General features: G+C 39.6%; 1 protein-coding gene across 1 annotated transcript in view; it reads right to left on the minus strand.

Moving 5' to 3' along the window:
• LOC121511853 (leucine-rich repeat-containing protein 49) overlaps positions 1–23,642 on the minus strand; it is a 55,804-nt gene that overhangs the window by 18,000 nt on the left and 14,162 nt on the right. Inside the window, exons 9-14 of the mRNA XM_041790688.1 lie at positions 22,469–22,612; positions 14,321–14,382; positions 11,988–12,135; positions 8,146–8,229; positions 6,725–6,900; positions 4,483–4,578 (exon numbers count right to left, since the gene is read on the minus strand). Of these exons, the coding sequence (XP_041646622.1) occupies positions 4,483–4,578; positions 6,725–6,900; positions 8,146–8,229; positions 11,988–12,135; positions 14,321–14,382; positions 22,469–22,612 (710 nt within the window). The remainder of the gene's footprint in view (positions 1–4,482; positions 4,579–6,724; positions 6,901–8,145; positions 8,230–11,987; positions 12,136–14,320; positions 14,383–22,468; positions 22,613–23,642) is intronic.

A 23,642-nucleotide genomic window follows, 5' to 3' on the forward strand; every position in this document is an offset into this window, starting at 1 on the left:
TGCAGCTATAACAGCTTCAACTCTTCTGGGAAGGCTTTCCACAAGGTTTAGGAATGTGTTTATGGGAATTTTTGACCATTCTTTCAGAAGCACATTTGTGAGGTCACACATTGATGTTGGACAAGAAGGCCTGGCTCTCAGTCTCCACTCTAATTAATCCCAAAGGTGTTCTATTGGGTTGAGGTCAGGACTCTGTGCAGGCCAGTCAAGTTCATCCACACCAAACTCTCTCATCCATGTCTTTATGGACCTTGCTTGTGCACTGGTGCACAGTCATGTAGGAACAGGAAGGGGCCATCCTCAAACTGTTCCCACAAAGTTGGGAGCATGGAATTGTCCAAAATCTCTTGGTCTGCTGAAGCATTCAGAGTTCCTTTCATTGGAACTAAGGGGCCAAGCCCAGCTCCTGAAAAACAACCCCACACCATAATCCCCCCTCCACCAAACTTTACACTTGGCACAATGCAGTCAGACAAGTACCATTCTCCTTGCAACCGCCAAACCCAGACTCATCCATCAGATTGCCAGATGGAAAAGTGCAATTTGTCACTCCAAAGAACGAGTCTCCATGCTCAAGAGTCCAGTGGTGGCGTGCTTTACACCACTGCATTCAATGTTTTGCATTGCACTTGGTGATTATGGCTTGGATGCAGCTGGAAACCCATTCCATGAAGCTCTCTGTGCACTGTTCTTGAGCCAATCTGAAGGCCACATGAAGTTTGGAGATTCTGTAGTGACTGACTCTGCAGAAAGCTGGCGACCTCTGTGCACTATGTGCCTCAGCATCCACTGACCCTGCTCTGTTATTTTACCTGGCCTACCACTTGTGGCTGAGTTGCTGTCATTTCTAATCACTTCCACTTTGTTATTATACCACTGACAGCTGACTGTGGAATATTTAGGAGTGAGGAAATTTCACGACTGGACTTGTTGCACAGGTGGCATCCCATCACAGTACCACGCTCTCAGCTCCTGAGAGCGACCCATTCTTTCACAAATGTTTGTAGAAACAGTCTGCATGCCTAGGCGCTTGATTTTATACACCTGTGGCCATGGAAGTTATTGGAACACCTGATTTTGAATAATTTGGTGCTGGGAGAACATTTCCTGCCTGACTGCACTGTGCCGTCTATGAAGTTTAGTGGAGGTGGGATCATGGTAAGGGGCTGTTTTTCGGGATTTGAGCTAGGCCTCTTATCTCCAGTGAAGAGTCTTAATTTTTCAGCATAACAAGACATTTTGGACAATGCTATGCTTCCAACTTAGGGGCAACAGTTTGGGTAAGATTCTTTTCTATTCCAACATGACTGTGCCCCAATGCACAAAGCAAGGACTATAAAGACATGGCTTGATGAGTTTGGTGTAGAGGAATTGACTGGCCTGCACAGAGCCCTGATGTCAACCCTGTCCAGTGCCTTTGGGATGAACTTGAATGGAGATTGTGAGCCAAGCCTTCTCATCCAACATTAGTGCCTAACCTTACAAATGCTCTACAGAATGAATGGGCACAAATTCTAACAGAAACACTCCAAAATCTTGTGAAAAGCCCTCTAAGAAGAGTGGAAGCTATTATAGCTGCAAAAAGGAGACCAACTTCATATTAAAGTGCATGTATTTGAATATGATGCCATTACAGTCCCTGTTGGTGTAATGGTGAGGCAGACAAATACTTTTTTAATGTTCCTGGGAAATGAAAGTGCTGTCTTTATTATCAACATCAGAATTTAAAAAGATATCTGGCTACCTCTTTCTCAAGGAAAACAAATCCACACTTTAGGAATAAACCTAAACAAGCTTTTGCTATTTGCATATCAACTGAAACTTTACTCTTTAGGGTGTTTCTCCTTTATTAGGTTTATCATAGTTACACAGAAAGAGATGCACATGCCACTGAGGAGATCCAAAAAGGTGGTTGCGCCTGAATGATAAACCAAGGAACTTCTACAGGATTTTGTATGACCTGGAGTAAACCAGACACAGTCTATTCAAGGTGCGAAAGAGAAAATCTCCTCTCCATGAAATTATTCTCCCTTAAGAACTGACATGCTATGTTGCTGCGTGTCATGCACTGGTGAGGCAAGAAAGAGGTGTCAGAAAACAAGAGTTCATCCATCGTCTCACCCTTCATGTTCTATGTTGTGAGCAATGATGTAATTTTCTCATCACTGTAGTACTTCAGCAGCTGTCAAGAGTTCATCTTGGCCATGCTATGTGGGCTGTTTTAAAACTCTTGAATAAACCCACACACTCTTGAACAAAACATCTTTACATTTACACCCACTAAACCTACAATAAGGGTGTGATTTGAAGATTTTTCCCTTTGGCATTTCAGTCACAGACCATGCTTGTTTTTTCTAGTTTTGTAAAGGCCCTTGTCATTCTTTAATTTAATACTATAAACGTAGTGTACTGTAATATACTGAATCGCGTGAGTCCTGATCATCAACATAACCTGTTAAGCCACATGACTGAGGGTATGATAGACCCTGTTAAGGGAAGCCCTCACCAGTGAGGGATGTACTCTTCATATCCTGGAGCAGGAAGGAGAAGTCGTCTTTAAACATGTAATAATAGTCCTTGACACAGCACCCACTTTCATCTCAGCCTCCCCCCTCATAACTCATCCAGACCTGGGCAATCTGTGTAGGAGAGTATATCAGAGTCCTATGCTTGCATTAGACAGGGCAGAGACTGTTGATTTAAAGCACTAGAAGAAAACAGTCCTCAGACATGCAGGTTCTGAATTTACCAGAGAGACCAGGGAGCGCACAAGCAGCCAAGAACCAAGCCCCTGGAGTAGGCTTGGGGGTCATTTTATACCTAAAGAATATTTCAAGATGGGCGGAAGCCACCACCTGCTGCAGGGATCAGATCAGCAGAAAGGATAAACTCTCTGCAGAAGATGATCCCTCTCGCTACATTTTGTATTTACAATTATATACAAATCATAGTTACTGTACTTTTTTTGTTTTGCATACTTCAGCATTTAAGATATAAGCTCATGAATATTACTCTCTGATCCTCTCTCTAGGAAACATGAAGGAAAGTTCTGAGGTGCTGTTATGTCACCTGTTTATTTTCCAAACACCACATAAAAATCCATGAATAAAGAGGATGTGAGGGAAACTTATGTGCAGTAAACAGAGCACCAAAAATAAAAGCATGCAGAAATAAACCCAGCATTTTCCTTTCAGGCAGTAATCCTAATAGTACACAGCAGGGTGGGAAATTAGCACCCAGCAGCCAAATGCAGTTATTTTTGAGCGGTGTTGAGTAAATTTGCTAATCCTACCAGCCAATGGGGCAGGTAAATGAAAGTAACATGAGTCCTGGTTTCCTGCTTATTCCTTTCTATTCTATGATCAGAACTGAGCAGACACACTCACTGAGTGATTCCTGTTTCCTCCTCTTTGTGTGAGAGCTTCTGTTAGATGTCTACAGTGTTGTCTGCTGAGGTGGTATGGCTCAATATCATGAAAAGTGCTGCACCTTGTCTATCTGCTTAATGTTTCTCTGAACTAATGTTTCACTCAAGTCCAAGATAGTTAAACAAGGGCTGAATTCCAGTGTGAGATTGCAGGAATCGTACACAAAATATTTCATTCTGGCAAGTCTGACTCTCATAATGCAGGAAAACAAATTTGAGACATTTCATTTTATCAAATAACCTTTAACTTGAATACTATAAGACTTGATTATTACATAATACCTCACCTCATTTTGATGCTCTTTAAAATAAAGTGTTTGGTAAAAAGATTTAATGGCCGATATTCTCCAGCCACAGTGGCAGGAGGCAAAAATGTTAGTTTCAATCCTGGTACACAGTAAACTTATGCACCTAACTTATGAAAAGATACATTTAAAAATGCTTAAGACCATAGATGCAATAACGGCAAAGCTAGCAAACAACTTTTCAATTAAAAGTCTGTGCCTCAATCCATATAAAAGTCTCTCAGTGAAGCCCTGTTTATAGTATGAGAAAATCCCACCACTACATGTGTCTATATCTCTAAGTCATTGTCTTTTCAAACATCTTTTTCAAAATACTGCTTCACATAGCATTGTTTGAAGGGAAATTCCTTATGTACAGAGGTGTCACGATGGCAAATGTCTTTAAGCCTCAGCAACAAACAAACAAAAAAACACTATCTGCATAGCTAGATGCCACATGGGAAATTTATTTTAAATGTATTCAGAGAAAACTGATACTTGTTAGTCTTTTCATCATCATGGAGTCCAACAGAATTAAGGATGGTGGCAGGGTGAGTGTAAACAAGCTTTTCTTTTAAGATTTATTTTTGGGCCTTTTTCAGATAAAGGAAGGACAGCGGATAGACTTGGAAACAGGGAAGAAAGTGAGGAGAGACATGCAGGGAGCCACAGGCCTGATTCGAACCTGGGCTGCCTGCGTACATGGGTAGCACCTTAAACCACTCAACCATCTGCACCCCAAATGTAAACAAGCTTGTGTGCTTCGCTTACTTTGGATCTCGAGGGCTGTTTGGACGGCTGTTGGTGCGGAGTCTAATCTCTGTTCCCCCTGATGGTCGCTCTGGTCCTGAAACTGGGCTTACCCGTCTGATTTAAGACAGATAAAAGGAGACAAAAAAAAATGCTGTTAATGTCAGGGGATAAAACTTGTAACTACTGTATATCAAATCAAATCTGCATGAGTCAGAACCCAACACAGTTTTATTGAATGTTTCAGCTTGTAATCTCAGCTACAAAATTCCAGCCAAACATTTTAACTATGAGACAGCCTTTTAACTAGCCATGTTGAAACAAGGATCTCTGTGCATCTGCCAGCTTACTGCTGTTGAATCAGGTGCATCACATCTTGAGAGTGGTAAACTTCAAAGGCACTATTAACATCAAGATTAGAATGTATGGTAGAAAAATAGGAAAAACAGGGATGCACAATATTAACATGTTGCAGACACCCAATATGTCTTTATTTACAAATTAATTCTAGCCAATATGGATATCTATATTGATATGTAAATGTAGTTCAGACCTAAAACGTCAGTCCTTAAAACACACTTTAAAGTTCAAGCAATGAGGGTTAACTAAGAAAAAGACTTCAGCCAACATAGGTGTGTTGGTCCTGCCTTAAACTCCACAAATGTATTCATAGCTACAGAAAGTCAGTATTTACAACCAACAGATATCTGCAGAAACTTTTATGCCAATAATGACAATGAACTATCTGCCGATACCAATATCATGCTGATAATACTGTACATCCTTAGAAGAAATTCTAATTGCTGAACAGTATGTTTAGATGAAACAATGTTTACCATGGAAACATTTTTAGTTTGCCATGTAAGGATGCTTACATGTATTTTACAGCACAAAAACAAAATATCTATCTAATTTAGGACCACTTCCTCAGTTCTTCCTTACAGGAGTAGGATTTTCTGGGCCAAATTCAATCGAAGGCAATCTCTCAATGTTTCTGGAGTTTCCAAAAACACACATATCCAAACCCACTAACACTTCTTCCTGAAAAATCAGTAGATCTCTAGATTCACAAGGATTCATCATCATGTTTTAAAAAAGTAACAGTGCAACAAAACATGGTAGATAGATGTGAGACCCTACTGGTTTGACTGCATGTGGTCAGAGGTTTGGTGGAATATTTACTGACGTAGTGCAATAAATGTATGTCAGATCCCTGTACAGAGACTGGTGGTAAGGAAGGCAATGATTAAAATCTGAGATCTGTTGCACCACAACAAAAAGAAAATGCATCCATTTAATGGTTACTTTAGTATATGTAAGACAGACGTGCAGTGCAGTCTGCAAACTGTATGGCCTATAGATCAGCAAGGTTAATATCAATGAGCATAATCTCATAGATGTCTGAATGGGCTTAGTGTTTTATAACTGACCCAAAGTGTGATTTAGCCCAAAACAGCCATATAAACAACTGTCAAATTTCCCACACAAAGCATTTGGGAAGAGCAGAACTTTCAAAAAATTTCTTGCAAGGTGATTGGAAAGACATTCTGTCTGGCAGTTCATTACAGACCAATCGGTGCAACAGGACAAAATAAGGGCAGGCATGCTTAGTTCTGGTAGTAACCTGAGCTCAACAGCCAGGCACTGTTATAGTTTATGGAGAGTGGAGCTTGTTGGTGGATAAAACTCATGCTGAGGCTGGTGGAGAAGAGTGCAAAAATAAGCTTTCAGTGTGGCTCTTGTGATAAAACAGTGGCCTAGTTACAGTGTATGTAACAGCTCACAGTACAACTAAACCCTACCCATAACGATCACAAACTCCTGCCGAACCAGATCAGGAGAAGAATGAAACCTTTGCTGTCTAGACAAGCTTTCAGTGCTACTTTTTGCTCTCTATTCAATAAATATTGTGGTCCTGTTCTGATAAAACTCCTGCTACACTGTAGCAACATCAGAGCTAATCACTACACCACTGGCAGCCATTGCTATTGGCTTCTAGTCCAACAAAACCCCGCCCATAGCTACCACCTTGTTGTCCTCAAATGACACTGATTGGTCAGGTCCTTTCTTGGACCAAGCAACATTAATTCAGACTGAAGCTCTGCGAGAAGGATTTCCCTGATGACAAACATGGACAATCCATCTGCTTTGCAAGGTTACTATTCCTCCTAAACCACACAAAAACACAATTCCCACCTAACAGAGCCAGTGATCTCCTAAAGCGCTAATAAGTGGCCAAGTCTTCCTCTGATGTGCTGTGTACCTGGGCTCTTCTGGAGAAGGCTCCTGAGCAAGGCCATTGGTCTGAGTGGGACAGTGGGAGGGGCTGTTCTCTGGACTGACTTCTTCTTTAGCTCCATTTGTTGGTGGCAGCTCCAGGCAGGCCCTGACCCCCTCCCACTGCTGCGCTGCATTACGGATCGCCAGACGCCGCTTTTCCTTGATGATCACAACACACATACACAGACACACAAACATACACATACACAGAGGACAGAGATGGTTTCAAGTGACGGTTATTTTGAGTAGCATTCAGAAGACGTGTATGCAGATATCTGCACCTCTCTCTCTATCTATGCAGACAAACCTATATCTCCTGTCTTGTTTGTTGCTTAGGTTGCAAAATAAATAATAAAAAAAAAACAATTTAAATATCTATTTCTAAGGGTAAATCTGAAAATATATGTACATGTGTTGGTGTGATGTTTTGGTTTCAGTTACTGCAGCATTTTGTTTAACTGCAGTTTGCTCTTATAGCAGTAAAAGTGACACCCTCCCCTGCAAGCCAGAAGATTTCTGCTGCTCTGCTCTCTTTCTCTTGTTCTGTCCTGGCCAAGCTGTAGTTTCGATATGCTTGGTTAAAGAATGTGCCACTCCCCGATGCAGGGCTGAGTCAGTATCAATTCATAGTGAATCCCTCGCCCTTACGAACTCCTGGCTGTGGCATTGAATGTACAACACCAGGGATTAGCTGGAGTCAAGTTACTGAGAGACAATGCGTACAGCACAGAGACCATCTCTTAACAAGAGTAACCACTGCAGAGCTTACACAGCAGGGGGATATCATGTAATACTCTCAGACACAGAGACTGAAAGTAGTTGTATGTACAAATTAAAACATCTTAAACCATGAAAAGAAATACTGTAATTTACAAAATCAACACTAGTGTCAACAAGTTACTTCTCCTCATACATTGAATATATTCAAGAGTGTTGTTTCATGCTGTTGTATATGTTAAAAATTTGCTAAATAATCTAAAATGCCTCCAAGCATTCAAAAAGTGTATTAAAAGGTATTTTAAAGCACAACTTTAATCACGAAAACACCCCAGTGTAGGTGAAAATAAGTATCTAGGATCAAATAAATGCATAAAAAAGAAAAGAAAAAAACAGAATTTGCTATAACTACTAAGGTAAGGATGAACCATTATCATGGCTCATTGTATAATCTATGCCTTTTAATATGTTGCTGTTCGCATAAACAGTAACATACTTCACAATTTCAGCACTTTAAATCTTTTTCCACTAACTGTCTCTCTTTACAAACAATAACTGACAACATAACACATCAAATGTATGACAAAGGGCATCTGCGGGTTTAAAGGACACTTGTTAATCTTGTCACGTGTTTATATATCTAAACCTTAAATCCACAAAGCTAATGACGATCAGATTAAGTGTTACCTTATGAATCGTCTGCTTGTGACTCTCCTTCTTCTTCTCCTCCTCTTTTCGAGCCTGTACACCAGCCATGCGCCGATCCTCGTCCTGAAAGAGAAAGCCTGTGCAATCAGGGTGTCGCTCCATTCATGAGTTCTAAATTATTCAAGAGAGCCGGGGATCCACAAAAGATGCCGCCAGGGAGACTGTCCTCTACACCACAAATGGACCACTGTGGAGGATGGGAGCGATTCTCACACCGGCCGGCTGCATCACAGGATTATCTGTCTGATTTTCAGTCCCGGATCAACTGTGCCCAGCTGTTTGGGAAAGCCAAACTCCCAGAATGCAATGCTGCCAGCACAATCTGAGAGTGTCAGCTGAGAGCTGGGGATATTCAGCTGTCTGTGACGGAATAGCACAATCTATTCTTCAGTCTGATCAATAACGGCAAAACACTAGCCTCTCAGGAGACAAGACAGAGATGTCAGAAAGTGGACACACTTTAAGGTGCCAGGCTTGTATGTCACTGCTATAAACCAATTCTATGAGAAAAACCTCTGAGAAGGAAAATGACAAAAGTGTGTTCGCTGTTCTGTGAAAGGGATCAATATCGTAATGATTACAAAGGCTGCTGTTCTTCAGCATAAACAGTGTCTTTGTTAGTTCTCTCACAGTCTATAGGGCTGCTTATTTTGGCTGTTTGCTTTTCAGTCAACAACAAAATTACATTTTTTGAAGACAAACTGTTAGGTTATATAGAATTATATTACATATTCCCCAAAACATTACTGCTGTTTGATACAGAAGCTTTATTTTTGTTTCTGAATGCTATGCATATTTATCATAAACAGGTGAAGAATTTATTTATTTTTTGTTGACTTCAAATAAACTTTTAGTACCTTCTGTATGAGACACCTTCAGTCTGTTGTGCACCTGTGTTCCCTTTTTTTGCCTTTGAAATAATTCAGACGATTATGTTATGAAATAACAGTGGTGATGTATCTCCTCATTTGCAGTATTAACACTCTTCTCATTCTTAGATAATGGACAATCTGCCAATAGAAAATCTGCCAGGCATAGATGTGATCTCACATAATCTGATTTCACTTCTACTGACAGCACAGAGCACCAGGGGCAAGTTTTCTACATCACTTGGAGGGGAAAATCTTTATCTTCAGAAACGACGGAGTCTGCCTGTGGCAATATTCAGCGCTGTTGAAATAAATGCAAACTTCAGTCCTAAACTGACACTGTAGTAATTCAGTCAAAACTCAGAAAGCATCCCTTCCGGTAAAAAGCATTAGCCCCGTTTTCTGATACGACAGCTACTGACAGTAGCCAATCATGAAACTTGCCAAACCTGTAAAGGAACACATACTCTTGAAATTCAAGTAAAAACATGAAAATGGTTGATATGGGAGCTATGAGTTTCTTTTTTTCCAAAGTGTCAGCAGTATGTTTTGAGGGCAAGGTGTGGGATATTCGCAGATTCCTTGAAAGTACAAGCTCAGACCTGGGTCTGCTGCTGCCTGACAGCATTTAGAAGCAGGCTGTATTTCACCGTAACACTTTGCTGGGTTGCTGTATTAATATGATGACTTCATGGTGATGCTTGAGAATAATCATTGTTTTTTTCAGCATGGATTTACATTATCTGTAGATGAAGTTCTTCGCTCTCAGTTTAATTACTGATGTATTGTTGTCTCTAATTAACAATTGAGAAAAAGACTAATACTGCTGAATCTTATAGAGCATCAGGACATACAGAAGCTGAGAGTTACTCTATTATAAATAAACAGGGGAAAGCTTATGTGAATAAGTCATAGTGGACGGTGTTAAACTGATGATCATGACCTCAACTGATAAAATTCCCACCACAGACTGAATTTTTGCAGCACATCACTGGCTTAAGCACACAATTTGTGTTGTAGTGCACACACAAGGCATAACTGATGGCCCCGTTAGCTTAGCAGAGTGATTCATGACAGACAACAGCTGAGTCTGAGTCTGCACTAACTCTAGGGTAACAAGGGTAACAAATGTTACCTATTTGATTAAGTGTAACTGATTGAAACAGGTGCATTTTCCAAGGTTATTATAGTTAACTTAAACTAACTAAAAAACTTAAAGTGTAAAAGTAATTTTAGTTAACTTAAACCACATAAAAACTGAGCTTTACAAAAAAAAAAACTAAAACTGTATTCTTTGCTTTCAAAGCTAACTAAAATAAAATAAAATTAGGGATGAAAATCTACTCAGTTTAGTATTTGGCAGTGGCATACTGACTAACATACGACCAAGCATGTGGCGTATAAACCTGCTTGATTTATCTGAAGAAGACTACAAACAATGGTAATTTTAGTTCTTGAGTTGCATTCAAACATCAAATTTAAACGAATAAAAATGACAGTAAAGAGTAGTCTGCTTGAATGTATTTTTAAAAATTCTATGTTTACTTTTTTCTGACCTTTTTTCAGTCTCATCCCTGACAAGTATCCCTTACTGCTGTAAAAACTAAAACACACACTAGAGCTAAAGCTAATAAAAAATAAACTTAAACAAAGCATTTTACAAAAAAAGAAAACTAACAAACCAGCAGTTAAAACTATTAAATTCTAAACTGAAATTTATAACAAAGAGTAAAAACTTAATAGAAATAATAACAAATAAAAAAGCCAAAACTATTATAACTTCTGTTTTTCCTTTCCAAGTTTTATTTCTGTAAGAACAGCAACATGAACAGACTGTACTCAGTTTGCACAGTCTCTGTCAGCCTGTCTGGGGATTTATACAAGCTATAAGCTGCAATGACTCGACTCACTAGCAGTTTGTATTACAATGACTTAAACAACCACTTAAGGTGTATTTAAACTTGCGCCTCGCTTGTTTTGAGTCAAGATAATTTAGTTATATTGCAAAGGGTAAAACAAATCTGTGATGTAGCCATAGATCTAAGGCCATATCATCTCTTTCGTTTTGGAGTTTGGAGTAACATTCAAGAATCAGTGTTATCAGATTCAGCTTAAGCTTAAAATTTACAATAAGCAGACAATACACAGTATAAAATGATGGGTGTGAGGAAACTTTAAATGAGTCCTACGCTTTGGTGTTTAACATGCACAAACAATGCAGCTTGGAAAACTTTATAGTTTCCCATTGTGGTCATGTCAGCATATGTCATTACTGTGCAGGACTAATGAAAGAATATCTGAAATAAGTCTGGAAAATAATTGAAATTTAGATTTAGCAACAATATGTCTTTCTGCAATTTTCAAATCACAGAAGGTGCCATATTTCTTTAGCCTGAAATGTGTGTCAAAATGCAAGTTTAATACATTTTTTGAAGTAGAGATTTTATCTCCTATGGTTTTCTTAATCAAAATAAGAATGACATAAAAATCAAAACTTCAAAGGAAAATTGTGCAGGAATTTCTTTGAATTGTTTGTTGGATACTCTTCCTTCTGATGCACCTGTCTTAAGAAATAGATGGGGGAAACAATTCTTCCATTATAAAAATGATCAATCCTTTCAATACAAATCACATCTAATTTGCTATTTGAGTCAAAATAATTGCAACCAGATATTTTTCAAATTCAATCAGCCCTAGCTTAATCTATCTAATGTTGTCTTGACTATAATAAAAAAGATTTATTGCTTGTGTTTGTTGCAAAATACATAAGAAACTAAAGAAATAATCGCATATCAAATCACAATCAAATAATGGCTCAGTCCTAACCTGAAAGGACAAAAAACTAAATGTAAAAACACCCTCTTCGCTTTAGCTGTGATACACAGGATTTGGCCAGTAACCAGTTGTTCTCTTGTAAATACACAAAGAATGAGTGAAACATGTTGGCCTTACTGTGATGCGCTTCATATCCAGCTGTCTCAAGTGAAGCACACAGCGCAGGACGGCCTGCTTGTACCATGTCTCCAGGGCTACAGGATTCCCATCCAGGGTGAGCTCAGAAAGGGAGTGTGACTCTCCGAGGCAGGCTAGCTGATCAAAACTAGACACAGAGAGGTTAAAAATTTGAGTTAAACCAAGCATGACAGCGTTACACAACTGTTTTCAATATGATATGATGTACACCAACTGTTTTACAATTACAGAGGCAGGGTGATCTGACTCATTAAGTCAGGGAAACCTGAGTCATCCACTAGGTAAATCAAACATGGAAAATGTTTGATTTAAACAAAAACACACAAGAGACATGATAAACTGGTATATTAGCAGGAAAACTGGTAGCATGAGATGACTCAGGGGGGGAAATGATGAGAGAGAAATTGGCCACTCTGTTGATTTCACCCTGTGGCAAAGGGAGACATGAAAAAGCACAGTCATGTTATGTAAGGCAGTGGGGGTTCTATCATCACTAATTTGCGATAATAACCTTAATGAATCATTTGCCTGAAACTGCTTATGAACCACCCACACTGCACTATGCCTGATCTCAGCCAGAGGTTTTTTGGATGCAAATTAAGGTCAGAAAACAAAACTCGGCTGTACTAAAGTTACTGCTGATGCAAACTAATGCTTTAAGGTTTACTACTGACCAAGGTTAGTACTGAAATGGAAAATATGGATTTTAGTTAGCAACAGTCACAGACACTGATCAAACAGAGGATATGATGTATAAGCATGGAACAACTACTAACCTAGGGCATTTTCATGTTTTTAATTCCCACTCATGTATAAAACTTTGTGTCATTATTCATAATTACTTGTAATAGAGACAATTAGATGCCACCACTAATGAAAGAGGTGTTTTTGCAGTGATAATGAGTGGTGACTTGAGAGATCATCATTGGTGCTTGACCTCATCTCATGAATTTTGCATAATTGTTGCATTCACAATCCCCTTTGAAAAATGCACTCTTGGGTATTGTTGCTGTGATGAAACCACTCACTAAATAGCTGCAGCAATGAATAGTCTACATGCAACTGTCCCTATGTGATGTCCAATAAAAAAAAGTACAGGTATTCTGGGAACAGGTTTTGTTGTTTAAACATCCCTCCACAACAGTGATCTGCCTTGCTTCAGTGTCATTACTCTGGTAGCTTAGGTCAAATTGAGTGTTACAATAAGATAAATAATAATTGAAGATATTGTTAGGGCTTTTTTTGGTTCAGCATCCTCCTTGGGGCAAAATGACTGCACCATGAAGGCGAGTGTGTTTTGTCAATCTACCCGGCAACAGAGCTAAACTATTCTCCTATCAGCATTTAACAGTTTCAAAAGGTGCACACAGCAGGTTCAAGACCGATATGGTGACTGTCCCTTCAAAAAAGCAGTTTTTATCCCAAAGAAACCCAAATCAAAATAAAGATATAAAGAATTAAAAGATAGCCTAGATGTTATGTAAAGACTTGAAATACCACAGTGTACTTAGAATTACTTTGAAAACTCTGTTATGTATAATTAAGTGGTAAGCATGAGAAAAAGAACCGATCACTTCTTTCGGAATACTTCTTAAGCATTCTGTGTGATAGTGTGTCAGCCACTGAATCACAAAGACACTAGAACAACAGAGCTGGCTTGAGATGTCAGGTCAGATCTATCACATCACAAGGTGACTGTAAAGCAGGCTAATGAACCCAGGCCCACCCTGTATCCCACATACAGGCCCCTCCTCTGGGCAAAAACAAAGCATTTGTAAAGCAGCCTTATTCAGAGAGAAGAACATGCTGCTTCCACTAGCTAGCTCTATGAAATCCTCATTGCTGACTCAGAGAGGGAGAAGCAAAGGAAAGCTGACAACAGATACCAGGAAAAGTGAGTAAAGCTGGTCGACATTTGCACCAAGCAGGAAAATATACACTTTCACCTAGAAATGCTGCTCCCTATCTAATCAACCTACTAACCCGGTGTTAATTTACATGGAAGGAAGCTTTTATCTCTGTTCTGGGAATGGCTTTAATTTACTGGCACACCCAGCTCTTAGGTAACATCATGCTAATTACTTCAATGAATGACACATCCTGGTTGTTCCTTTCTGGAACATGCCCACCACAGCAAATCTATGTGTGTGTGCTTTAGTCTGTCTATGGCTGTGCTTGTTTGTGTGTCTTCTAGTTGCAGCTTGTGAGCCAGACCCATACCAAGAGCCTAGGAATTGGACATGGAGATGTCCTGCCACTATCCTTGTCCCTGCCCTGTGGGGAGGAGGGAGTTAAGCGGTATGAGCTCTTACCTGGTGATGTTGTTGCAGCCGAGAAAGAGGCGCTGCAAGCAGGGCAGGCGGTCCAACTCGGTCTGGAAAGAGAAAGAGGGAAGCAGAGAGACGGAGGGATGTGAGGAAGAGAAGGTGCTCGGGAAGAGGGCACTGCATCGTCACTGCCGTCAGAGCACCATATCTCTCTCCATTCCCTCAGTCACCTTGCAGCTCTCAGCCTCAGCATACAGCATCCCCATCCACCCTGCGCATGCACACGCACACACATATAGAGCATGCTGCCTTGTCTGCACATGGAGAGGAGGGGCAGGAGAGAGAAAGAGAGAGCGAGAGAAGCATGAGGAGGAAAGGGGGAGGGGAGAGAGTGTGTGCTGCGCTAATGCAGAGATTCCATGCTGCAGGAAGCAAACTCAAACACATATACATCCAGGCACTCGCTGTGAGCAGCTAGCTACTCTACCTCTTCAAGGAAGAACAAAAGCCAGGGGGACTTCAATGGAAACTGACAAGGATTGTGGTATTGTCTTCATCAGGATGAGCATTAAATCAGTGAGGAGTTTAGTGAGAGAGAGGGGTGAGGAGCAGCAGCTGGCAAAATGATGATGACACACAGGGACGTAAGCAGTATCACAACCAACAGTGACTTCAGCTAATCAGATGGCAGCGTGTGTACAAATCAAGTTCTGTGCTACGTGTTAGTGTGTGTACAGATGGCCAGTGCTTTTCATGCCGAAAGCAAAGAGGACACTCCCAGCAGCAGTCTGAATGAGCTGCGTCAGCGTCCGCCCATGTTGCAGCCACCGCCTCACAGCCTCCTACAAGATTGTTGCCAGTTTCCATTCAAAGGAGAGATCAGACTAGCACTAAGGCTATGCTAGCTCCTCTGCGATGAACAAGTACAAAAACTGCAGCACAGAGTCTGAACAGTCCCACACACCCCATCCACACAAGCAGATAAATATAGCATACACTTACTCATTCTTCTTTCATCTATTCCCACAGCCAAACTGTTAACAGTAGTACAGTAAACAACATCAGCTGTGATGCTACATAGAGCCTTTTCAATTTGGAGGTGTAAGGTACTATTTGATGCTCAATCCATGAAATTAATACAATGAAATAATTGAATATTTGAACTGAACTTCAAGACACAGTTTGAATTACTTTTATCATATTGCATCAGTGTCACTGGACTCATACAGCCAGCTAGAAGACAATGAGTGTCCATTTACTTTTAACAATGTATTTTTGCCTATACTTTCTTTGGCCACAGGCACAGTTCTAATGCTCTCCATTTGTAGTCATTTTAAAACCTAACAGTGACTTATGGGTTACAACAACAGCTAACACAATTGTTAGCAAAACATATAAGAGGTCCAACATAGTATCTAGTCTAGATTAGACTCACTTTGGGTTATGGAATAATAAATTATATGAAGGTCCTGCATCTTGGTTCAAAGAAAGAAAATTATCTATTAAAAAAAAAAAGACTATTATTTGTTCTTACTGCTTGCAGACATAATTACAAGGAATTAGAGTAAATATGGTCCCCAAACCCCAGGGACGGATGGAAATAGTACCAGAAATCTGAAATGGAAAAGATGACATTTTCCCATTATTTAAAGGAGAGCCCTTTGGTTGGCAGAGGGAGAAAATGGAGGGGAGGGGGAAACTACTTACTCTACTCTTTGGACATCAACCTAAATGGCCCCACCTAACCTTGCAAAGAGCAGATGGACTGGCCGGATTCAATGTCTGTCAATAGGCAGCGCCATCTTTTACAATTCGAAGTGGAAACACTTTTCCTGGTAAGAGAATGGCCAGACCAATCAGCATCATTTGAGCATAAAGAGGGGGCAGCTACATGCGTGGTCTAGTTGTACTGCAAGCCCGTAAACAATGGTGGCCAGTGACAAAATTAGCATTGCTGTAGCTATAGCGGCAGTTTAATCAGAACTGGACCTTTTTTTATTGAAAGAGGAGTAAAGAACAACAATGAAAGCTTTACTAAGGGGAAAGGATGTTTTTTTTTTTGTTCTACTCTTGACCAGCTTAAGCAAGAATATAATTCATCAACTAGCTCCACTGATAGTAAACAACAATATTGGCTCCTAGTAACCCCTTGGGGCAGTGCACACTTAAGTCATGTGTTTTTCTGTTCTAATCCGCCCGTAATGAATGTGATGGACAGAAAGTTCATCCAGTCACCCTCTGCATGATTTAAAGGTTTTGCATGTCGCTTTATAAATGTCAAATGTATTGAATTTAAAAATTTATTACATGTAACTTTAACCTTATCTTCACCTTATCAAAATGGTGCTAGATTGTTTCACAAGTGCCATAAATATAGGACAGATCGATACAGGGGTGGAAAATAACTAATTACATTTACTCAAAACACTGTAACTGAGAAGCTGTTTTGGGGGGGTACTTGTTTTGTGAGTACATTTTAAAATCTGTAATTTCACTGTTACTTAAGTAGGTTTAACTAGAGTAACTGTACTTTTACTTGAGTACCATTTCCACCCCTGAATAGAATAAAACAAGTTAAATCACATAAAGCATGAATGGGATATTATCTCTTACCAGTTGATTCAACCAGGCAGCAAAAATATCCGAGAATGATTTGAAGCTGTTGAGTGGGATAATTCATCCAGTCTTTAACAAAATATTGACAACAATCCAGTTTTATTCCATTAAGTTTATTAATGCATTACTCTTGTTACTGTAACCTAGTGGTAACAACTGAGTGTAGGATGTGAAAGCTTGTCAGCATTAGCATTGACATATAAAATCTGCAGGTTTGCAGCATTAAAAACTGAGACACTCCGCCCCAAACTGCCCACTGCCATACAAATGTGTAATGGGAAAAAAAGGACACATAATAAACCCTAGCCCTCCCAACAAATTTAGCCCTTGCTGTCTAAGGAATCTTTTTTTATCAAAAACATTTTCTTTGTTTTGAATCTAAAGGCAAATAATTGCTGCCACTTTTATGTCTTTCCTGGACTGTGGTGATGAATGCCTTTAATCAATGCCTACATGTTGTGGACACTGCATCATCTATCTTTGAGGTTAATCACTAGATTTAAAGCCCTCACTCACCATTTTCTGTTGTACGGATGTGTTGGATGGTCTTCTTTGTCTACACGTAGATTTAAAGACTGGCATATTCTGATCTTACAAAGCTGTTCTTCCTTTGTACCTTTTGACCTACCTAAAACTGAAAAGTACTGGAACTTATAGTGTTAAGTCTTGGGGTCTTTTTTTGCTGTATGTGTAAGGTAAGAACTGAGCTAGGGATAAAGATCTCTTCCACAGAGGTTCATTCGTCTTATACAATATAGAATAAAGCACTAAGGACTAAGAATGGAGGACTTTCACCTTCCTAATCATCGGACTTCCCCTACTAAATACACATTAAATACAGAGGGCCATCTCTTTGGACCAACTAACAATTTATCTACAATCAGCATCTACATTATCATTATTCAAAAAGGCAATAAAAGAGGTCATTAATTTGACAAAAATATTAAAGATCTAGATCTGACTGAAATGCTTCATGTCATTTGGATACAAAGCTCTACTATAGTTTCTATTTTTAACTGACCTGCATTGCTGCCTAGAATAATACTGTTGTATCAGGGGAGAGTTATCTTGATACACCTTCTGGGCTTCTGCCTCACCTGCATGGTGTTTTGTTCTAATTATAAGTTTGCTGCTCATTTTACATGGAATGTATTCCATGTAAAACCAGACTAATGAGGTGCTCTATTTGGATGCGTGTTCTGACTACTTATGACTAGAGTCAATTTTGATAAACATTTGCTGCTTTACTTGTTATTTCATGTGTTTTGATTGATTAACATGCCTTACATTTGTATCTATGCATGGGTGCCTATTGTCTCTCAGACACTCTGATAACTGTGCTGCTTCCTGTCCTTGGCAAGAGGACAGGCTCTCTTTTCTGATGTAAAGGGGAGATCATTCTAAACGACAGCAGCATCTGGGACATACTAAATGAACACATTATTTTCATTTAGATGAAGAATGTGTAGGGATTTCTGTTGCTTTTTACTGTGCATCTCAGCAATAAAGATGAGCAGGTGTGAGTTCTTTTTATATCTTTGGAAAAAAATTGCAAGTCATGCTAACCAGTGCTAGCTTAATCTGACCCACCTACACATTCCCACAGCCTCTGTCTATGGATGCTGGTGAAGCTGCAGCCACTGCACACTGTCTGAGACTAAATATAGCAGCCCAGTCTCAGACACAATGATGTCATCACTGAGCTGATGTGCTGCATAACAATCGTCAACCAATGTGAGATCTTTTTCTAAAAAACCCGATTGATCAGAACCAATGAGCTGACTGGATTTGTTGTGAGGCCAGTTATAGCTTTGGTGCTCTGTGTATGTGTGCATTCCTCTGTCTCTATCTGTGTCTGTGTGGCTGTGTTTTCACCTCTTTGTCCTGCTCCACCCTTCCTTTGCTGACAGTTTGCATGTCTTATTTTGTTCACACTCATGCTGAGCTCTGACATTTCTCCACACACAAACAAAAACAGAACTGCCTCTCATCATAGCTATCTGTGTTGCATGCAAAAACACAGCACAAAATAGCATGAAAGCTGCCCAAAAAAACACACAGGTTCATGTGGATGCTGAGGGGTGTCAAAAATAAGAAGCTGAGGGTGTTTTGCGGTTAGTCTTTGAATAGCTGAAGCTTGAATGGAAAGCCTAGCTGGCACACATCTGGACTCAGGTATTGTGTGCCAAACTTGCAGATGCAGTTTATTAAGTGGGTGGATACATTGAGACTGTAAGTGCTTACTGCTGTGTTGTTTTAGCACTGTACTCACAGAGGCATCACTTATCAATAGGTAGGATCAAAGTTTTTCTTTAAGATCTGCTCAGTTGCAGATTTTTAATGCTCATAAAAGGTCAGAAGTAGTATAATGTTGCCAGAGGGCAAATTATGAGTTCACGAGACGTGTTGAATTTATGACCCCAACACACAACGCTGGCAAAGAACAACATGGCTCACTACTGACCCCACAAGAAGAAAATCCCATTGGAGAAAGCCTGGCTAATCCAAAAAGCCTGGCTGCCTCTGAGTGATCCCTCTTTGCTTTGTCTGTTTTATCAGTGCTTTTGTTGAATTTAAAGCTCCTCCAAACAAATCTGTGCTCCTGCTGCCAAAATATAAAACGCATCACTTGCTGCCATAGGACTTCTCAATGGAAAGACCATGAAAGCAAGTGTAAACAAAAGGTTTAGTGACATGACATATTTGGCATAGTTATAATAATTAGTAACTATTGTTGTCAGCATTAACAAGCTGTCATTTTATCAAAACATAGCTGATTTAAGTTGAATATACACACATGGACTTAATTGTTGGTACCCTTCTGTTAAAGAAAGAAAAACCCACAATGGTCACTGAAATAACTTGAAACTGACAAAAGTAATAATTAATCAAAATGCACTGAAAATTAACAAATAAAAATCATACATTGCTTTTGAATTGATTCAGCAGAATCATTTTTAAAAACAAACTAATGAAACTGGCCTGGACAAAAATGATGGTACCTTTAACATTGTTGCACAAACTTTTGAGGCAATCACTGCAATCAAGCGATTTCTGTAACTCTAAGTAAGACTTCTGCACCTGTCCACAGGTATTTTGGCCCAGCCCTCATGAGCAAACTGCTCCAGCTTTCTCAGGTTTGAAGGGTGCCTTTCTTCAGACTGCATGTTTCAGCTCCCTCCACAGATGTTAAATAGGATTTAGATCAGGGCTCAAAGAAGGCCACTTCAGAATAGTCCAGTGTTTTGTTCTTAGCCATTCTTGGGTGTTTTAGCTCTATGTTTTCGGTCATTATCCTGTTGGACGACCCATGACCTGTGACTGAAACCAAGCTTTTTGACAGCGGGCAGCACATTTGGCTCCAGAACGCCTTGATAGTCTTGAGATTTTATTGTAGCCTGCACAGATTCAAAGCACCTTGTGCCAGAAGCAGCAAAGCAGCCCCAGAACATAAGCGAGCCTCCTCCATGTTTCTTTTCTTTGTATGCTTCATTTTTGCGTCTGTGAACATAGAGCTGATGTGACTTGACAAAAGTTCCAGTTGTGTCTCATCTGTCCAAAGGACATTCTCCCAGAAGCTTTGTGGCTTGTCAACATGCATTTTGGCAAATTCCAGAATGGATTTTTTTATGATTTGCTTTCAACAGTGGAGTCTTCCTAGGTCATCTTCCATTAAGTCCACTTTGGTTCAAACACCGATGGATGGTGTATTCTGACAGTGATGTACCTTGACCTTGGAGTCTAGCTTCTCCCTCTAAACTCTTTGGAAGTTGTTCTGGGCTCTTTACCATTCATATTATCCATCTCTTCAGACTTTAAACTTCTGAATAATTGAAACTGTAGTCACAGGAACATCAAGCTGCTTGAAGATGGTCTTATAGCCTTTACCTTTAACATGCTTGTCTATAATTTTCTTTCTAATCTCCTGGTACAACTGTCTCCTTAGCTTTCTGTGACCCATGTTCAGTGTGGTACACACCATGATACCAAACAGCACAGTGACTACTTTCCACCCTTTAAATAGTCAGACTGACTGATTACAAGTTTGAAGACACCTTTGATGCTAATAACAGGCCACACCTGTTCCCTATGGACAAATCATTTAACATCTTTTCTAGGGGTGCCATCATTTTAGCCCAGGCCAGTTTCATTGGTTTGTTTTTTAAATGACTCTGTTGAACCAGAATTCAAAATCAATGTCTGATTTTCAGTTTAAACATTTCAGTTGGCCATTTGGGGTTTTTCTTTCTTTAACAGAAGGGTACCCACACTTTTGTCCATGTGTGTATTTCTTGAATTAAGAGAAAATGTGGATAACAGCATTTAGCTTTTGCAAATAGGCTGCTGGAATCTACTGCAACAAAACTATCAAATAAAATAGGACACCAAAATACATTCAACTGGAAGCCCAACCTCAATACTTAGACTTTACATGTCCAAACATGTGACACCTACGATTAGCATTTCTCAAAACATTCACCCAAAGATAAAGTATGCACATGTAGTTTATACTGCAGAAAAATATATAGGATGTTTTTTCTAAGTCTTAAACTCACTTATTATAGGAGCCCCACAGGTTGCTTTTTCCAGTCAGACTTTCACTCTCTATACTTTGAATAGAAGGGAAAACCTGGACACCTTGAGGATGGTTATTTACTCTGAGTCTTATAAAAGCACTTGGCGGCAAACACCACTAATGACAGAGACTGCAGAATCTGCTGAGGGGTAGCATTTTTCCTCTCCGGCATATCAAATAAAACACAACATCCGATAATTACAACTGGAAAGGGTTCAGGATCAGAATTTGCAGGCAGAGGACATGCTGAGTGACAGGAAGAGGGCTTTTCAATACCAAACAATGTTGGATTCTGTATTTTCTACCCCAAGAAGCAGGAAAGGGCTTTAGGGATTTACATACAAATGAAGGGGCCTGTTTTGGCATGTGCTGTTGTGTTTATCAGATAAAAAGTATAGAAACTGAGTGGAGTGAATTTGCGTGTTTGGAATATCCAAGACAACACAGAGTTGGTGAGAGGTTTTGTATAATGAGCTACCTCCCCCTCGAGACATATTTCACCACAGAATATCTTTCAGACACTGAATCTGTGTGATGGTAAAAACTGTTAAATGTGATCCCATAAGAGAGAAAACTGTCGGGACCTGGTCCAAAGGAATGGCATGAAGATGAGAGATAGAGCACAAAACAACCTTTTCTATCCTTCTCAGGGAACGATTGCCAGAGTAAATGACCCTTTATAGTTTTTCATCACATGAAGAATGTATCACTGAAGCAGAAACCACTGTAATGCAGCTGCAGTGTTTGTAATCCAGGTCCAGATAGTGCAGGCCTCAAGTTGTGATTACAACTGTAGGTGGTCTCTTTCTCTCTACCTGCAACGATTTATTAGTTCTTCTTGAATTTAAGAAAATAAAAGCCCCACAAAGGGAAAAGACTAAAACTTTGTCACTAGAGGAAGTTTTCCCTGTAGACAGTCGGTTATTTCCTTTATGTGAAGCAGAAAAGTGAGCATAAAGTGAAGAAGGAGCTTTAAGATAGATGGAATAGAGGCCACTTACCACAACAGAGATGCAGTTGTGTCGTAGGTTGAGTTCAGTCAAACTGTTCAGACCTCGAAGGTTTTCAGCTCTGGAGATGTTGTTTCCTGCCAGATTCAACACTTGCAGCTCGCTTAGGTGAGACACATTTTCTATTCTGGAGATCTGAATGAAAGCACAGGGACAGAGGTTCATTAAACACAGCTATGATTAATTCACATCTATCACACTGCATTACCTCCTGGTTCCAAGCCTCACAAACAACTTAAATAACTAATCATATGATTTTATCGTCAGCTTTGGAGACTTCATTGGCTGCGATCTAAAATGAATTTTCAAATGTTTGTCAGTCTGGCCCCTTCTCTAATTGGTGATTTTGTTACACAACATCAAGATTCTAGCCGAGTCAACACACAGGCTTCAGTGAATGATAATTGTCACATTAATGCCCTCTACCTCTTTGGCATTGGCTTCCTCTGGGTCAACCCACTGAGCTGAAAATTCAACACGATTTTGTAACTTTTACAAAGGCATTAAAAAAGAATCATTATCATTCACACAAAACAGACGCTTTCATGTCTGTAGTCCACTTGCATAGCCTTCTTTTGTATTGTACCTGTATTTTATCTGTCTAGAATCTATAAAGTAACTAGATTCTCTCTGTATTTTTTCTCTCTCCTTTGTCTTCTTTTTTTCTGTATTTCTAAATTTATTTCAAGCCTCCAGTGAACAGCTGAAGCAAATCAGCATCTTGTCACAAACACTGAGAGCAGTAAATCTGGGACTTGATCATGGTTAAATGTTTCAGCACAAATGTTATTGGATGACCATGTGAAAAAATGAATGAATTAATAAATAAATAAAGAATAGAGAAGCACCAACCGTAAAAATCAGGGCTGCTGTCTAGATAAATGTTTAAAATAACAACTGAGTCAATAGCTGATACCAACAGGATGATTTTCCATCACTTCTTCTGGTGTAAGACTCACACAATAATCCCACAAAATTTTCTCAATCAAAACCTGCATGTACCAAATGCCAGCATCATCTGATGTGATGCAACAGACACCAATCTGCTACTGATATCAATACATCATGTCCACATTCTTTGCAGGTGGCTCATGTTTCTCAAAAGGTCGGTTGGCTGATGTTATATGGATGCATTTGTGCATCCCTAGTACAAACATACAGTGCA

Source organism: Cheilinus undulatus, linkage group 1, assembly GCF_018320785.1.
Source record: "Cheilinus undulatus linkage group 1, ASM1832078v1, whole genome shotgun sequence".
In the NCBI taxonomy this organism is placed as follows: Eukaryota; Metazoa; Chordata; class Actinopteri; order Labriformes; family Labridae; genus Cheilinus; species Cheilinus undulatus.